The sequence below is a fragment of the Coniophora puteana genome (genome assembly GCF_000271625.1).
Source record: "Coniophora puteana RWD-64-598 SS2 unplaced genomic scaffold CONPUscaffold_7, whole genome shotgun sequence".
NCBI lineage: Eukaryota > Fungi > Basidiomycota > Agaricomycetes > Boletales > Coniophoraceae > Coniophora > Coniophora puteana.
In genome coordinates this window covers 1694869-1714685 of record NW_006913059.1, presented here as the reverse complement: position 1 = coordinate 1714685, position 19817 = coordinate 1694869, and the positions used below count along the sequence as shown (strand labels likewise).

Here is a 19817-nt window from a genome sequence, read left to right as displayed (position 1 = left end):
TATCACATTTGTAGCCCTGTTTACTAATGCAAATGCATCCGCGGACCCGAACCTGTCACAGACACCGATATGGTATTGACGCCGACATGACATTGACGCCGACATTCTGCAGACGCCGAGACCGTATTAGAATCCCCAACATGCTACTAACACATTATCATGATTGGCTATTATATTTGTAGTGTACTTGTGAATGCCATAGTGACCACCGACGCCGACAGCATAGCCCACTGCTCAGAGCCTTAATATTACTTCATTACTATTATTGTAGTAAATTGTACTTATAATGTAGCATCCGCGGACGCGACCACTCCAGCTGTCCGCGGATGTCCGCTGGACCGAGCATGTCGGCGCAATTGGCCATCCGTGCTACCGAGCATCTCCATCGGCGTCCCCTGCATACCCTGCTCGATCATCTTGTATCGTCGCGCGCGGCGAGAGCTACCTACGGAGTCGAGGTAGTTGTGACGTATGATCCATCCAAACCAGATCATCGAGAAAGACAAGACCGATCATACGTTGACTTCACCGGAGCTACGTGTCTTTCAGGCGCGTTTACAGCCATCTTACTCAAGGTGAATGGTACGAAACACGGGACTTCGTGTCCAAAGCTTACATGGCGACGTAGGGAACTCGAGTGTCAGAAACGCAAGAATTTAAGCGCACTTATCGGTTAACAACCGCGATACTTCAACGTCTAAAAAGCTCAGAAGTAGCTATTACTGTATACCGCGGAGACAAGGAAAATCCTCAATGGATAAACGAGGACAAACGTAAGCTGTGACAGTGTTGGGCATACCAACAACTCACATTCGCTTCCCTAGTCGCCTTCTCTCCCCTATGTACCGTTCACGCGGATACGTCCGCAGTTGAACCCAAAGTTTATGAAGGGGGAAGTCTTACGGACGGACAGCCGAGACGGCACTACAGCATTGCATACGACGTCGTGCTGCTTTTTGGCCTTACTGAGCTACAGGCTCAGCTTAGGTGGAAAGAAAATGTACGTCTTTCTGGTTTGATTCTCGTGCATGTTCTGAGAGCACACCACCATCAGGGAGTCACGAAACTGTAAGCAAATATAACTATCATGGTGTCATTCTTAAGCTGATAGCACTTAACATACAAGGGGACCTGCTACCATCATTTATGAGGACGATTGAAGAATGCCAATGGTGCTGACCGGCGACATCTACCATTTATGTTGTTTCTGTACAATCAAAAGTTTCTGTATATAGCCAGTCCTACACTTAATTCATAATTCACGATATCGAGCGAGGCGAAAGACATAAGTCAACGTTTCAACTGCGGCTGATAAACCTCACGCAAAAGAGAAGTATGCGCGTGTGGGATAGAGCCTACAATCCCACAATAGGCTAACTTCTTTTACAATCACAAGAAGCTTCTAAGTTTTGAACTTGGAAAGACCGCGACCTTTCCTTTTCCATGCCCCATGCTCGCCTTCCCCTTCATGGAAGAAAACTTTCCCTTAATTGTGGGCGTGATGATCACAACCGCCGCGCTGGATCGCACAGTATATGGAAGGATGTTGATCCGATCAGGTCGGATGCCTGGACGTCACTTTCCCACCACCAGGTCGGGTCACTGGATGTCAAGTGACAGCATTGGAGGTCCTGTCAAGTGATGGACATGAATTGCAGTAAGTACTACAAAAATTGTGATGTGGCATATGGAGGGAGAGCAGGCAAGCATGGCGATGGCGCCGACAGGAGCGACGCGCCAGCAACAAGGCCGCCAAGCGACGGAGGACAAGGCCGTATCAAGTGACAGGTGGAGCATATGGCGGAGTTCTAATCTTCGTAGCAGCCGAAAGCAACTGGAGAGGGCGCCGACGCTAGCCAAGATGCGTTGCGAGAAGGCCGCGTCAAGTGATGAGGGCAAATGCGACAAACCCGTAGAAGAGATTCGTCGCGCCCCGGAATCATCTTTATTAAACATCATGTCTATTGTGAGGCATACAGTCAGCTAACACTGGTATAGGACCAGTCGGCCACATTGGTTTGTGTATGTACATGTACAGACTTTCGCATGTAAAATGCCAGGCAAACTCTGTCGCCCATTGATGGAGGGGCGCCGTGGCGGAGGGCATTGCCGCAAAAAGGGACAACTGAACCAGGCCGATAGTCGAGGTCGATTCCCAGGCCCGGGAAAGATAATTGACCCCCACAGTATCGGCCAATCGATGCAAGGAGATCATACCATTCGTAATACCCGCCGCCGTCACGGTGAAATATAGCTTCTCTGTTAACCAAAATAGAAAGGGCATTGAAAACGCAAGCCCAGTCGGTAATAAGCTCTGGATGGGCGCTCTCATGCTCCAGAGCGCGCATGCAAGCGACGCCTTGATGAAACTGCGACGGATGAATGACGGCTAGTACGCCAGAAAGCAGGGCAAACGTCTCTTGTGAATCTAACGCCCATTTGGCAACGATCGGCTCAGTTCTCAAGAGGCGGCTGGCGTCTGGGATGGTATCGGTGAACTAGGAACGGTAAGTTATGTGTCGGCGACACTGGAAATGCTTACCTCGTGCCCTTGGGCGTACCAGCCGGGCGAGATGTCCATGGATCCAGTGATGTTGTCGCGTGACAGCGATAACTGAGTATTGAATAGGAACTTTGATCGCCTCCACTGCTTGACTGTGGCAGGGACAGCATCCGCTTGCGCTTTGTTCATCCCGCGCGACAACACCTCGGCGATGTTTTCAATGTCGGCGACGATACGATCTTGTCGCTCAGGGCTCAGAAGCGCGGGGAGGAACCAGAGGATCACGCGTCCGAGGGCATCGGCAAGTTTGAAGGGTTCCGTGGCCCAGAGACGCTTTGTGATGGGGTCAGGATCGGTGGAGGACCACGGACACCTGCCTTCAGGATATGTGAGATGAGGCTTCAGGTACTCGAGCACGGATTCTTTGTTGGGATCGGTCCCACGCTGGTGAGGCCCAAGGTGGGTTGTATGATATTCTGCGTCGCCTTGCAGGAGAACTGCAGACGTTGAGCGCGAGTGGGCGAAATGGGCGCTGGCTTACCTAGGCAATTGTCGGCAGCAGCGATGACTTCCATCGCGCGCTGCACGTCGGAACAAAGGGAAGCCGACAGCCATGAAGGCGCCGTGGGAACATGCGCGCTGTCGCCGACATGGAGTGCCTGCATATACTTGCCAAGCTCTTCGCATTTGTCTAAGGCAGACATGACAGCGGGCGACCTGTCTCAAGTTCTCGAGTTACGCATTTATAACAGGAGAACGTCGCCCGTGCCCGACAAACAACGCGGCGTATGCGTGCGCCGAATAAACAAAAATATTGCTTTGCAAGGTTTGCGCGCAGGATATATTACATAATGCACAGCCCGATCGTGGGAGGCACGACCAGCTATTTAATTTAGGTGCACGCGCCGGCCAAGCAGCAGCAAATAAAGCGCGACGCGCCAGGTGAACGCGACGGCGCGCCGCGCGTTCCCTTCCTTTGCATTCCCAACGCCGACCTCTCGCCATGGCCATTCCACTCCCCCTCCCCATTCCAACACTGCCCGTATGGGCAAACAGCACTGCTATGGATGGGAAGACGGCCTATTACAACATCGCCCATGCCCAAGCCTTCATCAACACTGCCGAAGCACGACTGCAAGAGGCCCTGCCTCACGTTGATGAGTGGGAGCACGGCGACTTTGTGAATAAAGTGATGGGGGAAGTGGTAAGGCTGTCCTAGTCATATATGTCGCCGCCTCATGCACCTTGATGATTTTTTTTCAGGATCAAGCTTACGAACCTGCTGTGGCTCTGTACGCCCGCTTCCCTGACCTCATGCCGACCCCTGTCTTGTTTGACGTGTTCCGCAACCGCGACTACGTTGCTGCCATCGCCAACTTCAATGGCGCTGCAGACGTTGATGCCGGCGTATACGCCACGTGGCGATGTGCAAACCCCGAGGCGTTCCTGGACCTGGGTGATGACCGTTGGTGGGAACCGCCTTCATACCCTTCGCCTCGAGCGGCTTCGCCGCCGGCCTCAGTATCAGACAACGGCCGCGGACGGCGCCAAAAGATGGCATGCGTAATGATTGAGCCGCCGACGGTGCGAAGCAGGTCGTCGGTAAAGGTGCGTTGCATCATTGGCTCTCTGACTGCTTAATGACATTTGGGTTGCCTCTGCAAGAGAGCAGGCACTGCATGCCGAAGTGACCAGGGCAGCAATGGCAATGATGATGAGGATGGCCCAAACCCGCGCTGCGTCTCCACCAGCGGTGACAATGGCCCTGGCGCTGACGATGGCGTTGCAGCCTACGACGACGACAACTTGGAAGAGATCTCTGTCGGCGACCCTGGCTCCGTCGGGCTCACAAACAAACAACGCGAGGTACGTCTTCGGCATTGGTCTGCAGCATACGCGGCTCACCTAACCAACATAGGCCCGACAGAGGACGCTTGACCGATTGGCCACCTACTACGAGGGAAGCAAACGATGTTCACGCTGCATTGAAAAGCATCGCAAGTGCCGCGTTGAATATGATCAAGTCATATGCAACGGCTGTCGCCGAAATCGCAAGAGGTGCGATGCGAGGTTCAAAGCGGCTGGCGATGATGGGGCGGCTCCGCCCGACAAACGCCCATCTAAACGCCCGAGGTCAACTGCTTCGAAGCAACCGAGTAGGTCTGGTGCATCAGGTAAGAAGCCCAAGGCATTGCCACGGGCACCAGCACCAAAGCAAGAGAAAACAGAGAAGAAGGAGAGGAAGGAGAAGAAGAAATACGTGCCAGTGGCGCAGCGGAAGAGGATCTCAATTGGACACCGTAGCGAAAGTCAAATCCGTGAACGGGAACGCAAATCAAAACGGGACTTCCGATATGTCACTCGTAAGCAGGTCCATTGCACATTGCCGTTATTGCTCACGCGTCAGCAGCCAACTCTGACGATGAAGTCGACCAGCTGCTGGATGACAGCGACTGCTCACCGGCGCCTGCGAGCGGCAACGTGCCCAATCCGGCAGCGACCGCTGGCGCTGATCCCTTGCGGAACAATCCGTCGGCGACATCGCTGTCGGCGACATCGCTGCTATCTATGGACTCATGGACCTTAGCAGCGAGCAACAACGCCGAGCGCGAGCTCCTCCGCTTGTTGCAACGCCTCGACAGTGACGGCGAGGCCATCGCTTGTCGCCTACACCGACTGGCGGTCCGGGCTACAGAATGGAAATGGGATGAGTCGGCGACTCAACATATATAGGCAATTTTGTTTGGTTGACTAGGGCACAATGTAACATATGCTTAATCAGTGCGGGTGATGTTCAGATTAGTGAAGAAGTTATCATCTGTGTCGGCGCCCGCTGTTGCTGCGGTTGCAGTCACAGGTTCCTGGGCAGGTAGCCAAAGATTGATATAGGAAGGAGGGGGATGCTTTGCGAGGAGTCTTGCAAAACTGGAGTTAGCCATTTGCGCCAATCTCTCCCAGTGCTTGCGTTGCCTTCTCGCATGGGCAACATGTCCAGGCCGGTTATCGCCAGCCTTAGCTGCACGTCGGTCCCATTCCTTAGCTTCATGAGCAAAGCTGAGGGGAATACGCTCCATCTCGTGGCGGAGGATGACAATCTCTTCTTCTGCGCGATCTTTCCTACATTTTGCCTTCATCCAGTGAAGTCGATAAACTTTGGGATATTAGATTCTCTGTCGGCGACCACCATAGTACACTCACATTCATTCAGAACCTCATCGCCGCTCTTTCCTGCCAGCGCCTCTTGGATATCCATCGTCCATATCCATGGGAGCCCTTCATCGCGCAGTCCACGTTCAGCTGGATTAAGCGTCGAGGTCCGTGCCTCCAAGTCGGAGAAGGTGAGCTCTTTATACATGGCAATGTCATCTGGAGACTCAGCAAGAGCGATCATAGCCTTCCGCGCATTGTTGTAGGTTTCGCGTTGGGTGGCAATTTTGCTATTCTGGATGTCAACAACATCCTGCGCTGCCTTCCCTAGTTTCTGGCTTCCTTTGGCTTGACGTATGTCGGTCCGATAAAGAACGGACTTCTTGCCGATATAAGACCGAGTTTTCTCCAAGGCGTCGTGGGCCTGGCCACGCCTAAGTTCAGCTTCTATATCCACTAGGTACTCTAGGCCGTTGTCAAAGCAGGCTCGCCTTCCAAATGCAGAGGGCAGCTTAATAGAGATATCCTCAGGCGTTGGCATGTCGGCAATGTCATCCCAGTCATCGTCCCCAGCATCGCCGTGGGACGATTCATCGGCGACCTCATCAGCTAGCGCTCCCAAGAAACGAGCAGACTCAGCAAGGAATGCCGGTATGAGCTTCCGCAGCTGTTTGCGATCGGCCGCCAGTGTTTTTGCATCGGTTCCTCTCTCTTTGTCGCGAATCCGTCGCTTTAGCACAGTTGCTTTGATTCTGGAGCACGAGTTAGAATATGCAGAGAAGAAAATGCGGCACCGTACTGCAACTGCAAGATATCAATGCCTTTGCTGACCCAAACAACTGCTTTGTTTGCCCCACGACGCTGCTTGACCTTGCTGGAGTTTGCGAGCTGGCCTTCATTCTCGGCGCGAGAGGGCAATTTGCTGATCTTAACATTGAAGACTTCGTTTGCTTTGATATCGTGGGTGCGATCTTCATAAGCTTTATCAAGCATCTGTGTCCATCTTTCGACCTCCTCCGGTGCACACTTATTCGTGATGGTTACGTATTGTTTTGTTGCTCGCTCGAGGAGGTCTAAGACATCCAAGAATCGGGTGCAGCAGTACTTCACTGAAAGGGATCTCAGATGCAATATCCAGATTTTGTCGCCGATAGATAGCGTACCTGAGTTATACATTTTCCTCATGTTTTCCCAATCCATATGGCCATTGATGAGATCCCGCCGCCCAGACTCCGCCATGTGCCTTGCACTGTCGGCGATGTTGTTTAAAGGCGGCCACATGGACTCAATCATCTCGCCGGCGACTTTGCCGACCCCTCTAATGAAGTCAGGGGAAAAATATGCGACGCACTGATCTTGATGCCCATGGACATGAAAAAGCCCGATTGCAGGGATGACAACGGGTCCGTCGGGCAGCGATAACAAGGGGCTATTTTTGACGCGGTCAAAGAACTTGACAAAGTACTGGCAAATGATGTCATAGAAAAGGACGACACCGGCAAGATTAGCTGCCAGCCAGATGGCTCGAGTTGTGATGGCATCAATGCTAATTTGTCTGTTTGGGGATTGGCCTTGGCACCATAATGGAATCATCTCAACACTCACCGCTCTCCAAGCAGGAGGTCAACTATTGCGTTTGATATCCAGAAGCCGTGCCTCGCACAAGCGACACCCGCCAACCCGGTATACAGCAAATGTGCCCGCCGGCTATTAGCCTGAGAGACCGCCCGATGATCATTGCAGGTGGAACGCTAGATGTTTTTCAGTTAGCATAATTGACAATCAACCAAAGATATATCTACCTGAGAAACCTCGTCTACAGTAGCCAGATGTGCTTCATATTCTGATTTCTTGACGGTATACTGTAGGCCATCGGTGAGCGGCACATCATTCTCGGGTTTTCTCATTCGAAAGTTCTGCTGTTTGAAATTACCATCCACCACCAGATGGAGATAACTGAGCCATGACGGTCTAAAATTCTAAATAAGTATGATCCCGATGCTTATTGCAAAGATTGACATACACCGAGCTATCAGGCTTTGCCGGAGCATTAATGCCTGGCCGCGGGCATGCAACACAAGGGGTTGCTAACGACCCTGGAGCATCTTCATCTTCTCCGTAACCGTGACCATGTCGCTTACGCGACGTCAATCGAAGCCATTGCCGAGCGCATCGGGCCAGCTCCCGATAGCGATCCTATACGAATATCAATTAATGACTTATTCACTGTGAGGTTGAAATGACGTCACCGGCACAAGGTCGGGATATGCCTCGTCGGTGATGCGCATGAGCATCCGAAAGTAGGCGTTTGCAGGTACCTTTGTTTCCATATTTGCAAGGAGGAAGTGGTCAAGTACATCAAAGGTGAAGACTGTCTGCGGGCGGTCCTGGGAAGCTGGATAAAGCCTCATACGAAGTAGTTGCTCGTGAGGGGCATGTCGCACACTGCATTTGCACCATACAATTGGAAATTCATAAAGGCCGGTGACGTCGACGACAGTGATCATTCGGGCCGGAGACAAATCATCATCCTTGGCATCGGCTCCAATACCCCGGACCTGAGAAAATCGCTTGCATAGTCCATATTCGGCTGCTAACTGATCAATAGATTCTGGAGTGACGTCATTGAAGATGGTGTTATCTGGACTTATCGGGGGTCGCTCTCCCGAAGTGCTAGCAGCAGGCTCTGGGGGGGGAGGGTTGGAGGGGCATCTCTGGCCACTATGGCCCATGTTCAGTGTAACACCTAAAGCAGCTGTTGTGGCAGGCTCCCAATGGTCGCCTTGCCACATTTCAACCTTGTGAAAGGGCAAGAGTGCATGAGAGGTCCTCATGCAACCGCTGCACATGTGTGGGTTTGTAAAGCAAGAGAGGCATCGCCATAGAGCAGTAGCTTGGCGACAAGTTGCACAGTCAACAGCAGGAGGTGCTTCGCCATCAAGCATGAGTAGGAGATAGCTGTTCTCATAATCCAGCCATTCGTGCATCATTCGTGCCTGTCCCTGTAGTAGCTGAGTAAAGTTGGGAGCTGAAGGATTAAAAAACGCAACACACCCATGGCCGAGACTCTTTCTCACTGCTTGCTGGTGCATCGTCAGGAGGATCAACAAAATCGAATATTGGTGGTAGATCAGAGACGCCGGCTGGTGTTTCACTGTTGGGATGGACGGTAGAAGCTGTTGGACCGGTTGGCCTCTGCGATTTACGGTTGATTTTGACCTTTTCTTTTCCTTTTGATGACTTGAAGGTACCTCCTTCATAGTTGTATGAGTTTCCTGCGTTAGGTGTCGGCTTTGACTTGCCAGCCCTGCGGCCGCCAACCATTGCAGACGTAGATGAGGTATCAAGAAAGGTGTGAACCATCAACTCGCAATGGGAGATTGCGCTCTGCCGCAAGTTACCGACAGTCTCACTAATAAGGTTACACTTGTCGCCGACAATATTATTGCAGTTACTTGCGTCAAGTCAATCATTTACATCCGCCATTGACATTGTATAAATCAGTCCAGGTGATGACCAAGATGAGTAAATATTGGAGGTGACTCAGACTTCAAGCAGATCCAGATCTGTCTGAGACAGGTGCTGAATTATATCATTAGCCAAACAATATATGTGGAATGCATCACCGAACTAGTTGGCCAGGTCAAAGGTGCAAAGCGCAAAGCACCAACTATGCACCAGAAAGCATAGATATATCAAGATTGATCCACATAGCTCATGAGCATGTATGCCATGCATCATGGAACTCGTTGATGTGGAACAGGTCAAATGTGAAGTACGAAATGCTAGCAGAGCACTGCAATGTAATATTGCATTGGCTGTAATAATGATGTCTATGGGGCTAACTCTCAATTACATGTAGGTCCGCCTCATGCCTCAACAATATATAAATGTCAAGGGGAGTCAAACTGAGCCATGATTCCAATCATCAGTCAGAATAGTTGGAAATGAACACCGACGGCCCAAACAGACTGTGCGCTACCTTGGGCTACACTTGATTGTCGGAGGCTAAGTTGTGGTGTCTTGGTCATGCTGCCCTGATTTACAAGACTGCTCCGACATAGTCCCCCAAGCAACCATTGACCCTGACATGAAAAAATACAAATAAAAAGGAGACGAAGAGCCCCAAGCTACTCTTGATTCCTTCCTCCGCATCGTCCCCAATGACTGCAGAGGCTGCTGTTGGCAATCCATCCGTTCCTATGAGCGACCATTCCACCAAGAATCCCCTACCACCCACTGCATTCCCATCCTTCACAAAGGCTCAGCGCAATGTTTTACTGCGCAATCGGACGGCCTGGGAGGACACCGCCGACGACTCCGCTGAGGACAAGCTTGTCGGTCAAGTTGTGGAAGAGATACTTCGCTTCCCCTGTGACAACTTCATTTCCAAAGAGGACACAGCAAAGGTAAGACTCTTGTTAGAATAATGGGAAATGCTCATTGTGTCCAGGCTGTCATGCAGTGGTTCAAGATCGAATCCCAGGAGACAGAGGAGCGTCGCCGGAAGAAAAGCGTCCCAGGAAAGGCATGGAATGCTTTCAATGTCGCTGAGTATTTCTACCGTGAGAAGTATGAGGGGCAGATGCCTTTCATCTGGCGACGGCAGCAGGAAGAGGAGCGTCAGCGGCGGGGGTCGCAAGGCGGGCCCGACACTGCCGCCGCCGCCGATGATGATGACGACGAGAACATGCCGGCCATCGGCACTGCCGAGTGGATGGCGTTGTACTCAGAGGCGCGGTCGGTTGTTTACCGGAACCTGTCCGACAAGAAATACCGCGAGCTGAAGAAGACAGCGACTAAGTGGAACTCTGAGGGCATTCCCAAGGCGATGCAAGACAAGTAGGTCGTCGAGTTGGCATCAGGATTAAGACTAATCGTGCTTCAGAGAGTTCAAGGGGTTTCTGCGATGGACCCGACAGGTTTGCCATTATGCATGGCTCCACTTCGGCGTCATGATGTTCCTGATGCATACTCGTATGGATGCCGAGAATGACTGCTGGTCTGGTTGGTAAGTGTTGTTGGCACCAGGGGCAGAATTTATGCTTAGCCTTGCAAGGTACGATGCAAGTCTTGCAATTTCTCGACCTGGAGTCACTGCATTCACCGACCTGTTGCCACGGCCCGACATCGAGACAACTGCATTTTGGAGGCGCTTTATTGCCTGGTTTGCGGCTAGCAACGGTATGTCGCCGATGGTCTGATTTTGCCTGCCGCTTGCTTTGTTAATGGGCGGCTGCCAATCCTTAGGCAAGGGGACCACTGATGCTGTCGCTGAAGCCCATAAGCCTAAGCGGACCTCTGTAGCGCTTCGACCCGATGGATATCCCATCCTGCCTGATGCTTATAAGAACAAAAAGGACCTTGAAGGCATCTTCCGCGACGTCATGAACGCAGCATTCAGGTATGACACCGACAAGGTTGGAAATGACAAGGTCGCTGTGCCTTGGTCAAAGGTCGACGGCCACAACCTCGAGTTTTTCAACATTACCGACATTCCCACCGACAAGTTCGGCAAGCTTGTGAACATACGCGAGCCGGGTTTGATGACAGAGGGCCAGCTAATTCCAGTTTGGGACATGTGGAAGGCGAGAGCTAAAGAGAGCAAGGACCCTATCCACTTCTCGTCCACATATCTGATAACATGCTCATCAACTCTCTCGGGGGCGCGGAAATCTCAGGGCCAAAGGGTCTCTGATGATACTGACGATGTTCGTGTTCGCCGCCAAAGGCGCCGACGGCGGGTGGTGCCAGATGAGTCCGATGATGGCGATGCACCCAGCCCAGCTGACAGCCTTGGTGTCGCCGACATATCACCGTTAAACCCCACTGCTGTGAGCGTCTACGCATTCCTTGATTTATTTGTTCTGACGCCTGCATCAATAATTCAGGATGGTGGAGGCGCTGAGCGACGGGTGCCACCCAGGGACCACTCTGTCGCCGACATTTGCAGACCTATGCCGCGGCCCCTTCTGTCGGCAGCCCCTCAACTTTTGGTGAGTTCTGTTTCCGCAAAATGGCCACTTTCTCATCCTGCTTAGGAATCACGTGAACATCCTGAAGATGTACCAGCTTCTAGCGCATCAGCAGCGACAATTTTCCCTGCCTCTGACTGCAACGCCCGGAATACAACTGCTACTGGAGCAGGGGTATCTCGTTCAGCACTTCGGTCGCCTCCTCCCCTGAGCGATGATGATGACGAGGATTTCGTACCCGAAAAGTTGTCTGGGCAATATAGGAGCAGCGGTCTGACATCTCAGGGACGCCTCGGTCCTGGAAGTGTCCAAGATACTCTTGCTATAACTGCCGCGGCAACCATGGCTTCAGCGACGGCACTCAGGCCAAGCGCTACCATCAGCCACCCGTCGCCTACTTTGATGCCGGCTGCTAATATTGGCTCACTCCTTCGCCGAATTCGTGTCGATCAACCGCTGCCGGACTTTGCATCTCACGCTCTGCCTGTCGCCGCCAGAGAGTCACCCACAGGTTTGCAGACAATGCCAAGCCCTTCCCCATCAACCTTGTTGGTATCGGCTACAGCTTTGGCTACTGAAGCGGCCTCTCATTGCGAAGGCGCATCTGGGCCTGTTGCTGCTGACATTATCTCTGAAGTTGACGAGATGGGGTCTCATCCAACTGGAGGCTTGCCGGCGGCTATTGACAATGCTGATGCGCTTACAGTCAGTGGCGGGTCACCTGCCTCACGAGATGTTGGAGCGCAAATAATTATTGAGGGGAGGCACACACCTCCTAGACTGAAGCGAAAGGTGGGCTAAAATTTGCTCATGCGGATTCAATGCTGATCCGTTCATATGATTCAGGCAGGAGTGACACATAATCCCTTGGTAGGTCTAGCCAGAATGTATCTTGCAAGCATATGCTCACGCATTTGTAGGCAAAGAAGCACAAAGCATCTGCGGCAGCAATCGGTGCAGCAACGGTTTTCCATGCGCCTGAGGGGTCAGAGACTCGGCGAAGCCGAAGGGATCATACCCAGACCCGAACAGGGAAAGCAAAGTTTCTCACGCCTGGCGGTAAGAAGTTGCCGACAAAATCAAAGGCCGATGAAAACGATGTCGGCGACACTGCCGCAGTCAATAAATCTTACAAGTCCAAAGGTCGCAATAAGGAGCATTTGGGTTTGACCACACGTAAGCGAAGCCAAAATGGTCAATGAAGCACACATAATAGTATGTATTCGATGTGATTTACATATGAAATGCAATCAACCTCTGCCTGCTGCAAAATACAAATATAGTTGTAAGACCTTCAAGGCCTGACAAACATCCCTACGCTGGTATCTGGCATGTTCGTCCCGATTGACTCTGAGATTTGGGAAATTGTCCTCCACTATATGACGCGATGACTCCAAGATGTCGGCGATCAATCTAGCCGCCTCATGCGGATCATCGGGCAAAAACCGCGACATGACATTATCCAAGACCGTGAGAGCAAGATTATCTACCAAGGAAGACGTCGCCGATCCAGGGGGCGCCCGCATTAGGTCCCCAAGAAGCGCGTCCCTATACTCACGGAAGGGCATTCTGACCCTTGGCGGGTGACCATTGATGTTGAAGTCGGGGGGCCAGTCGTGGCCTGCACCTAACGCAATGATAGGATGTTGTCAGCAATGACTCAAATTAACACGATGGCAGCCTTACCAACGTTGGGGGAAGGTCCAGTATCAGTGCCACCGCTTGGGTTGAGAGGAGCGTCGCGAAACTCCCGTTCTGTGTCATAGGTCAAGTTGGAGCCCCGGCACCATGCTGCCCTCGGACTTGTAAGCCCACCTGCTGAGGCCGACAATGTACTCACTAAAGATTGTGTTGGCGTCTACAGCTGCATCTGGGTATGCGCCGTCGATAGGCCCCTCAATGCCCATATACACGGGCACCGTGCCGACTGTTGAGCCTGAGGCCTGAACGCCTTCCATATCATCGCCGCCGGCGGATGGCAGAGGTGCAGTCACCTGTCGGCGCCCGCGGAGAAATCCCAGGCCTGTCGCGGACTTTAGTCGCAGACGGTGCTAAGGGTGGCACTCACCTGCAGGTGCCAGATTTCCCACATCTCGCCGCCCGACAACTTCAGAGCTAGGGGGTAATGCGCCACCTGAAGCAACCGTCGGCGGGCGCCGACGTTGAAGGAGCGCGGCGGCTGTGCCATACGTTAGCATGGGTGCGGGTGCAATGCGCAGGTTCCCACCGTTCATCGGTGCCGCTAACGGCTCTGTTGCAAACCGTTCCCGCGGAATCGCCGGCACCTGGGGCAGAGCCTGTCTGGCCTGCTCCACTGCGCTGAAAAAGTCTATCAAGGTGTTAGCTGTGGGGCAATAAACTGGGGTGCTCCGTACCTTGTCCACGATCCCCGCGCCCCTCCACCGCAGGAGTTGATCTGCCTGCCGACGGCGCGCGAGACGCGGCTCCAGACTGTGTCGGCGGAGTCGCTTAGAACAGGTTAGCGACCAGTAAAGAGTGTTGGCGAATGCACTTACGGGTTGCGTTATCTGGTGCCATCATTCGAGGTAGAACAAAGAGAAGGGAAGGAAAGACGGCTGTTTGACTTGTTATATTCTGTCGCAACGTGTTCATCCAGCCAAACAATGCCAAGCAAATCCAATCTGATCTAATAGTCCAAGCTCCAAGGGTATTGATTCACCATCACTGTCGCGCGATGGATAACTCACAAGCAGACCCACGTCACATCGCTCTACCCGCTGGGATGCCGTTTCAATCCCTCGATACTTGGAACTTGGTCGCTGTCCAAGACATCCTATTCATCCTAAACAACAGGTGGCGTGAGATCTTGGCGATCGCAGAATGTCGGGGACTAGACTTGGATGGGTTTCAGCAGAGGTGGGTTCAAGAATGGGTATGTGGGTTATTTTGTCCGCATTACGCCAATTGATCAAATGTCCAATGTTGAAGGATGAGTGGCGATTTATGAGTGACGTCGCTGGCCGACACCCGACATCGACACTCCCACGACACGTAGCTGCCGTCATGTTCAACCCCAACATTCTATCTCCTGCCTTCACTCTTTCTCTCGAGCGCTACAATGTGCCTGCGGAAGATTATCCAGACATCGAAGTTGACCCAACAAAAGGGCTGGGCCCCGACTGGTGGTCAGTGTTCCGCGATCGCGCGATCGCCGCTCAATCCACGCGTCCGCCATCGGCTACTGCAGATGCACCCTCGCCTGCAGGTGGCGATGCACCCGAACGCGGTGACGCCGATCCCACAGTCGCCGACGCTCGTATTCCTCTTGCAGCACCTGTCGCCGACACGTCTCGCCCGACGGGAGGCGCGCAAACAAAGCCTTTGCCCTCAGATGAGCACGACTCTCAGCCCCGGCCCATGGATCGCTCGCCATCATCCAATGCTCGGAGGCGCCGCAATATCTCAGGGGAAAAACCGGCGGCGGAACAGGCAAGTCATCTCATTGCCATTGAACTATTGCTGACTGTGCATGCCAGCCCAATGCGCCCATGGCTGATGGCCACCAACAGCCAAGCGACGCCGATATGACTGACGCATTGCCTGAGTCCCGCCGCCCGCCCAAGCGACCCCGAAAGGAAAAGGTGAGCCCTTATCGTGTTGCTGCCCCAATTGGAAACCTAACTTAACCGCGCTAGAACAAGCTGAGCGACAAACCGGACATTCAAGGCGTCGGCGACGGCAATGTTGAGCCAGCGGCGCCATCCAAGGACAGCACCAAGGGAAAGGTATGGCCTTTTTATTTCATTGGCGACAGGCGAAAGGCGCGCTTAGATCCCCCTTATATAGCAGAAGAAAACCTCTGCTCAGCATCCTACTACGCGCGACAGCAGTTGGGTACCAGTCAATCAACTTTTTGACCCATCTACAGTAATGAGTCCCTCCCATCGCCAATTTTACATGCTGATCGCTTTCCAGGTGGTCACATCGTCGTCCCGCAAACAAGACCACGCTCAGTCTGTCGGCTCTGATGGTACCTCGCGCTTCCAATCCCTCCGCGTTTCCCACGCTCTAAAGCCGTCTGCAGATATTCTGAGCAAGAATGTCAGCATGCCCAATAATGTCGGCGACATTCTCGTAGAATATATCCGCAAGCATGATCAAAGGAATAAGTACGAGGATGGGGAGCTGACCACATGGATGACCCAGACGAAGCGTCAGCTCGATGATGTAACCGAGCACATCAAATCGGTTGACAAGACTCTCATCGCCGACGACGCGCGCTTGAAGTCGCTCGAATTGTCATATGAGAAGGCTGCGACCGACATAGGCGCAATGGCAGACGAGTTCAAGCGCCTCAACACTCACCTTGCATCAATTATCGACGTTCTGCGCAACCAGGGGTTGCTAGGACCATTCCAATGGGGCCAGATGCAGATGGGCTTTCCACCGGGGTTACCATGGTCTGGCGATGGCCACCAAGGCGGTCCGGGGCATGGTCAGGGCGGCATGGGTCCTCCAAGTGCCGGTATGCCGCCCTATCAACTGGAACCCCACCAGGGGCCGCAGCCGTCGGCGCCACACCCGCATGGTTTTGACGGGCCCCATTAGAATGTGTTAGCATTGTAGGCGCATATGCCGGTTGCTCAGTTCCTTTTGTACAAACATGCCATGCGTTATCTACCATTCGTATATCTAACAATATTTGTCTGTCTGATATCTTGCTTGGCCCAACTTTTAAGTCTCTCGGCGGTCCTGCAAAATCCGAGTTTGTTTGCTTTGGCAAGCCTAGGCCTGCCGACAAGGCGGTATCACTTGACGCGACCTCATCCCACCCTCTTTGCCATTCTTCGCCGACAGGTGCTTTGGAGCCAGCTAAAGGCGGCAGCAGCCAATAATGAATTTATTGCATATTGGGTTGTAGAGGCGCATCACTTGATGCGACCCCGCAGGCCGTCACTTGACATCCAGGGAACCGAGGTGATGCTGAGAAAGTGCTGTCCAGCCGTGGGACCTTCTCGGTGGTAGTTGCTTGCAATATGTGGATCGCAATCCATGATCTCGTCCCCTCCGAGCTCAGCCTTGGAAAATAATATGGTCAGGGGTTGACAATTTGACGATCAAAACATAGCTGAGTTTGAGTAGAGGCCCATACACGTTTTTGCGTGCTTCACTCTGGGTAGCAAGTACTGTCTCACCGCTCGAGTTTCACCCAGGCATACGAGCGGTTGTAGAGAGGCTCCCACGCTTTTCGGAGTGGGTGACGTGCTTTCCAAACTCGTACCTACTTTAAACTGTGGCGGCAACTTCCTGGGTGGGCGTCGATCTGAAGTTGAATCTTCCATTAAAGCGACTCTTATTTCCTGATACAATACGCAGCAGAAGATTCAGAAGAACACTCCGTACCTGTCAGCGCGACACATCGCGCGGCCATGCGATTGGCTCAGCTCATGACTCCTACTCCCGTAGGCGAGAGCTGAATATCCCTTATCTCTCATCTTCCCTCCGCATACATAGGGCCATTCTACTCTTGACCGTCCTCTTTCGCTCTTATTGAATCACCTTCCCACCAGCGCATCGCTATGCTCGATAGGAAACCCTACCACGGATTCTCGCGCAAGCTTGTGCTGGCATTTGACGTTGGCACGACCTTTAGCGGGGTGTCCTACTGTATCTTGGATCCAGGATACGTCCCAAAAACGCAAGGGGTATCAAAGTAAGTCTCACTTGCCTGTGAACCCAGAACCCCTCTGACATGATGTGCGCATGTAGGTATCCTGGGCAGGTCGTAGGAGACGCGAAGATCCCTTCCATTCTCTACTACGACAAGAACCGCAAGGTTTGTGCGATTGGCTCCGAGGCTGATCAAGAGCAAGTTGAAGAGAAAGCTGAGGACGAGGGATGGACCAAAGCTGAGTGGTGCGTACATGCATACAGTCAACGTGCTGACTCTGGGCTGAACCTCGACTTGTCTTTATCAAGGTGGAAAATGCACCTCCGGCCCAAGCACCTCTCCTCTGCCCACATAAAAGAAAACGACATCCTGCCTCTGCCCAATGGAGTTAACGCCGTGCAGATTCTCGCCGACTTTATGGCATACCTTTTCCGCTGCGCTAAGGCATACATCAGAGAACACGAAGCCGACGGCGCGAGCATCCTCACCTCTGTCGCGGATCGCATCGACTTCGTGCTCTCGCACCCAAACGGGTGGGAGGGCCCGCAGCAGGCGCAGATCCGCCGTGCGGCGGTGCTAGCAGGCCTGATCCCAGACTCGGCAGAGGGCCATAAACGTATCACGTTCGTTACGGAGGGTGAGGCGAGTCTCCATTACTGTATATCGAGCATGCTTGCTTCGGATGCGTTGTCCAAGGTTGTCATAGAGAAGTCCGATGCGAACGACGAGGAGGATGCTGAGGACGATAACAAAAAAGGCGTTATCATTGTCGATGCGGGGGGCGGGACAATCGACCTCAGTGCCTATTCAATGCACCCGGGAACACAGTCTGGCAAAGCGTTGTCGTTCGAGGAGATTGCGCCAGCAGAATGTAGGTACTCTGCAATTATGTTTACAGTATGACGTTTCTGACTGTTTATTGTCAGGTCGACTTCAAGGATCTATCTTCGTGACTAGGCGTGTTGTTGGGCTTCTGCAGGGCAAGTCGCCCGCCTCTTCCCTTCTTTTCTGATTCCCAACCTTTCTTCTAGACAAACTCAAGGGGTCGCGCTTCGAAGCCAATACCTATATCAAACAAATGACGCATGTATTCGACAAGACGACTAAGCATGTATTCAGGGACGCTAGTGAACCATGCTACCTTAAATTCGCTAGACCCAGGATCAAGGATCTCGAGCACGGTATACGTGGAGGCCAACTCATGCTCGACGGGTTGATTTATTCTCTGCTCACACCGCGTATGCCGTGCTGACTGTGGCGTAGGAATGATTTGGCACCACTTTTTGATCCTGCCGTAGAATCAATCGTCGAGGCCATCGAGCAGCAAAAACTTGCTTCTTCAAAGCACATTGCTGTAAGTCGTTCTTTATATCTATGAACCAACGTTGATCAGTACTCTTAGTTCATCTTCCTTGTAGGCGGCTTTGCCGCCAACAATTACCTATTCAAGCAGTTGCAAGGTTTCCTCGCACCGACTGGTGTCTGCCTGAGCCGACCAGACCCGCACCTGTACATGTATTTCTTGGCTAATTGACCGTTTAGTGCTGACATCGCGTCTACAGGAACAAGGCTGTCGCAGACGGGGCAGTGTCTTTTTACATCGATCATGCAGTGACTTCGCGTGCCGCGCGGTTTACTTATGGTTTAGAGCCAATCGTCACGTATGATCCCTGGGACAGTGGGCATTTGGCGAGAAGCCACAAGAAGTTCAAGAACATCGACGGCGATATGAGTCTTGGGGATGCATTCAGCTCCATTTTACTAAAGGCTAGTTTAATTTCCTCTGCAAATTCCTTTTCGCCTCTCGTAACTATTTGTCCAGGGGGAGCGCGTGTCCGAAACGCAAGAGTTCAGTAGCTCATACATCGGCATGGGCGCAACCCCTCAAAGTCTTCACGAGACAGCAGTCGAGATCTTGGCCTATCGAGGGCGCAAGACAGATCCACAGTGGATGGACAAAGAAAAGCGTACGGTCGGCGACAGTTGAGATGTCCCATATCTAAAATCTATATGCGCAGATGCTTTCTCCCCTCTGTGTACGATTAGGGCGGATACTTCCGCGGTCACCCCAACACCTCTTCCGCGAAAGGATCGGCAGCATGAGCTGTACTGGACCATTGATTACGATGTTGTACTGCTCTTTGGTCTTACCGAACTACATGCCCAAATTAGCTGGATTGAAGAGGTACAGTCCGCGGTTCATCTTCTCTTGGCATGGGCGAGATACTCAGATGCTGGTTTTACTACAGGGCGTCGAAAAGAGGTGAGTGGAGTTAAAATGGCAAGGTGGCCTTGCGCAATATCTAATTTGTTTAGGAGCCCTGCAACCGTCGTTTACGACAATGAAGTCGAAAAAATGGAGTAGTTACTGTAGGTCCAGGTCGGCTGTCCTTTCGGCTCGCATATGTGTCCCCGTTCACGATGTCACACAATGAGAGGGAAAGTCTACAATAACTCGTTCCTTGGTAGTTTCCTCGACGAAGTCCCTGTATGATAGACGACAGATGAATTCAGATGTATAAGTACTGTGTTTACTTAAACAAGCGGCGTAGTCAAGTGG

At 52.5% G+C, this 19817-nt stretch overlaps 9 protein-coding genes across 9 annotated transcripts; 5 read left to right on the top strand and 4 right to left on the bottom strand.

Moving 5' to 3' along the window:
• Nucleotides 1-326: 326 nt before the first annotated feature.
• Nucleotides 327-1160, top strand: CONPUDRAFT_154696 (uncharacterized protein; the record flags this gene model as incomplete). Its single annotated transcript, XM_007771381.1, has 5 exons — nt 327-575; nt 629-773; nt 825-1000; nt 1055-1068; nt 1127-1160. 5 exons carry the CDS (start codon nt 327-329, stop codon nt 1158-1160), a joined length of 618 nt encoding a protein of 205 aa, XP_007769571.1.
• An 819-nt stretch (nt 1161-1979) lies between these two features.
• CONPUDRAFT_57153 (uncharacterized protein) lies at nt 1980-2444 on the bottom strand (the record flags this gene model as incomplete). Its single annotated transcript, XM_007770831.1, has 1 exon — nt 1980-2444. A coding segment is annotated over one exon (465 nt), but the record flags the coding sequence as incomplete, so codon positions are not given.
• A 17-nt stretch (nt 2445-2461) lies between these two features.
• CONPUDRAFT_154695 (uncharacterized protein) lies at nt 2462-3207 on the bottom strand (the record flags this gene model as incomplete). The annotated part of the gene is made up of 3 exons (XM_007771380.1): nt 2462-2479; nt 2543-3000; nt 3045-3207. 3 exons carry the CDS (start codon nt 3205-3207, stop codon nt 2462-2464), a joined length of 639 nt encoding a protein of 212 aa, XP_007769570.1.
• A 299-nt stretch (nt 3208-3506) lies between these two features.
• CONPUDRAFT_154694 (uncharacterized protein) lies at nt 3507-5236 on the top strand (the record flags this gene model as incomplete). The annotated part of the gene is made up of 5 exons (XM_007771379.1): nt 3507-3707; nt 3767-4111; nt 4169-4369; nt 4422-4866; nt 4914-5236. The coding sequence occupies 5 exons, from the start codon at nt 3507-3509 to the stop codon at nt 5234-5236; spliced, it is 1515 nt and encodes a 504-aa protein (XP_007769569.1).
• A 41-nt stretch (nt 5237-5277) lies between these two features.
• On the bottom strand, nt 5278-8382 carry CONPUDRAFT_154693 (uncharacterized protein; the record flags this gene model as incomplete). The annotated part of the gene is made up of 8 exons (XM_007771378.1): nt 5278-5654; nt 5702-6402; nt 6450-6759; nt 6814-7205; nt 7256-7401; nt 7453-7621; nt 7674-7846; nt 7900-8382. The coding sequence occupies 8 exons, from the start codon at nt 8380-8382 to the stop codon at nt 5278-5280; spliced, it is 2751 nt and encodes a 916-aa protein (XP_007769568.1).
• Nucleotides 8383-9813: 1431 nt separating this feature from the next.
• Nucleotides 9814-12426, top strand: CONPUDRAFT_73748 (uncharacterized protein; the record flags this gene model as incomplete). Its single annotated transcript, XM_007770935.1, has 7 exons — nt 9814-10059; nt 10104-10492; nt 10539-10661; nt 10710-10834; nt 10901-11484; nt 11542-11646; nt 11692-12426. The coding sequence occupies 7 exons, from the start codon at nt 9814-9816 to the stop codon at nt 12424-12426; spliced, it is 2307 nt and encodes a 768-aa protein (XP_007769125.1).
• Nucleotides 12427-12875: 449 nt separating this feature from the next.
• On the bottom strand, nt 12876-14163 carry CONPUDRAFT_73747 (uncharacterized protein; the record flags this gene model as incomplete). The annotated part of the gene is made up of 6 exons (XM_007770934.1): nt 12876-13252; nt 13312-13440; nt 13466-13648; nt 13694-13944; nt 14001-14076; nt 14142-14163. 6 exons carry the CDS (start codon nt 14161-14163, stop codon nt 12876-12878), a joined length of 1038 nt encoding a protein of 345 aa, XP_007769124.1.
• A 486-nt stretch (nt 14164-14649) lies between these two features.
• CONPUDRAFT_154690 (uncharacterized protein) lies at nt 14650-16194 on the top strand (the record flags this gene model as incomplete). Its single annotated transcript, XM_007771377.1, has 5 exons — nt 14650-15111; nt 15156-15227; nt 15282-15371; nt 15433-15513; nt 15562-16194. 5 exons carry the CDS (start codon nt 14650-14652, stop codon nt 16192-16194), a joined length of 1338 nt encoding a protein of 445 aa, XP_007769567.1.
• Nucleotides 16195-17165: 971 nt separating this feature from the next.
• CONPUDRAFT_154689 (uncharacterized protein) lies at nt 17166-18791 on the top strand (the record flags this gene model as incomplete). The annotated part of the gene is made up of 6 exons (XM_007771376.1): nt 17166-17299; nt 17356-17502; nt 17566-18128; nt 18289-18469; nt 18521-18611; nt 18660-18791. The coding sequence occupies 6 exons, from the start codon at nt 17166-17168 to the stop codon at nt 18789-18791; spliced, it is 1248 nt and encodes a 415-aa protein (XP_007769566.1).
• Nucleotides 18792-19817: the final 1026 nt, after the last annotated feature.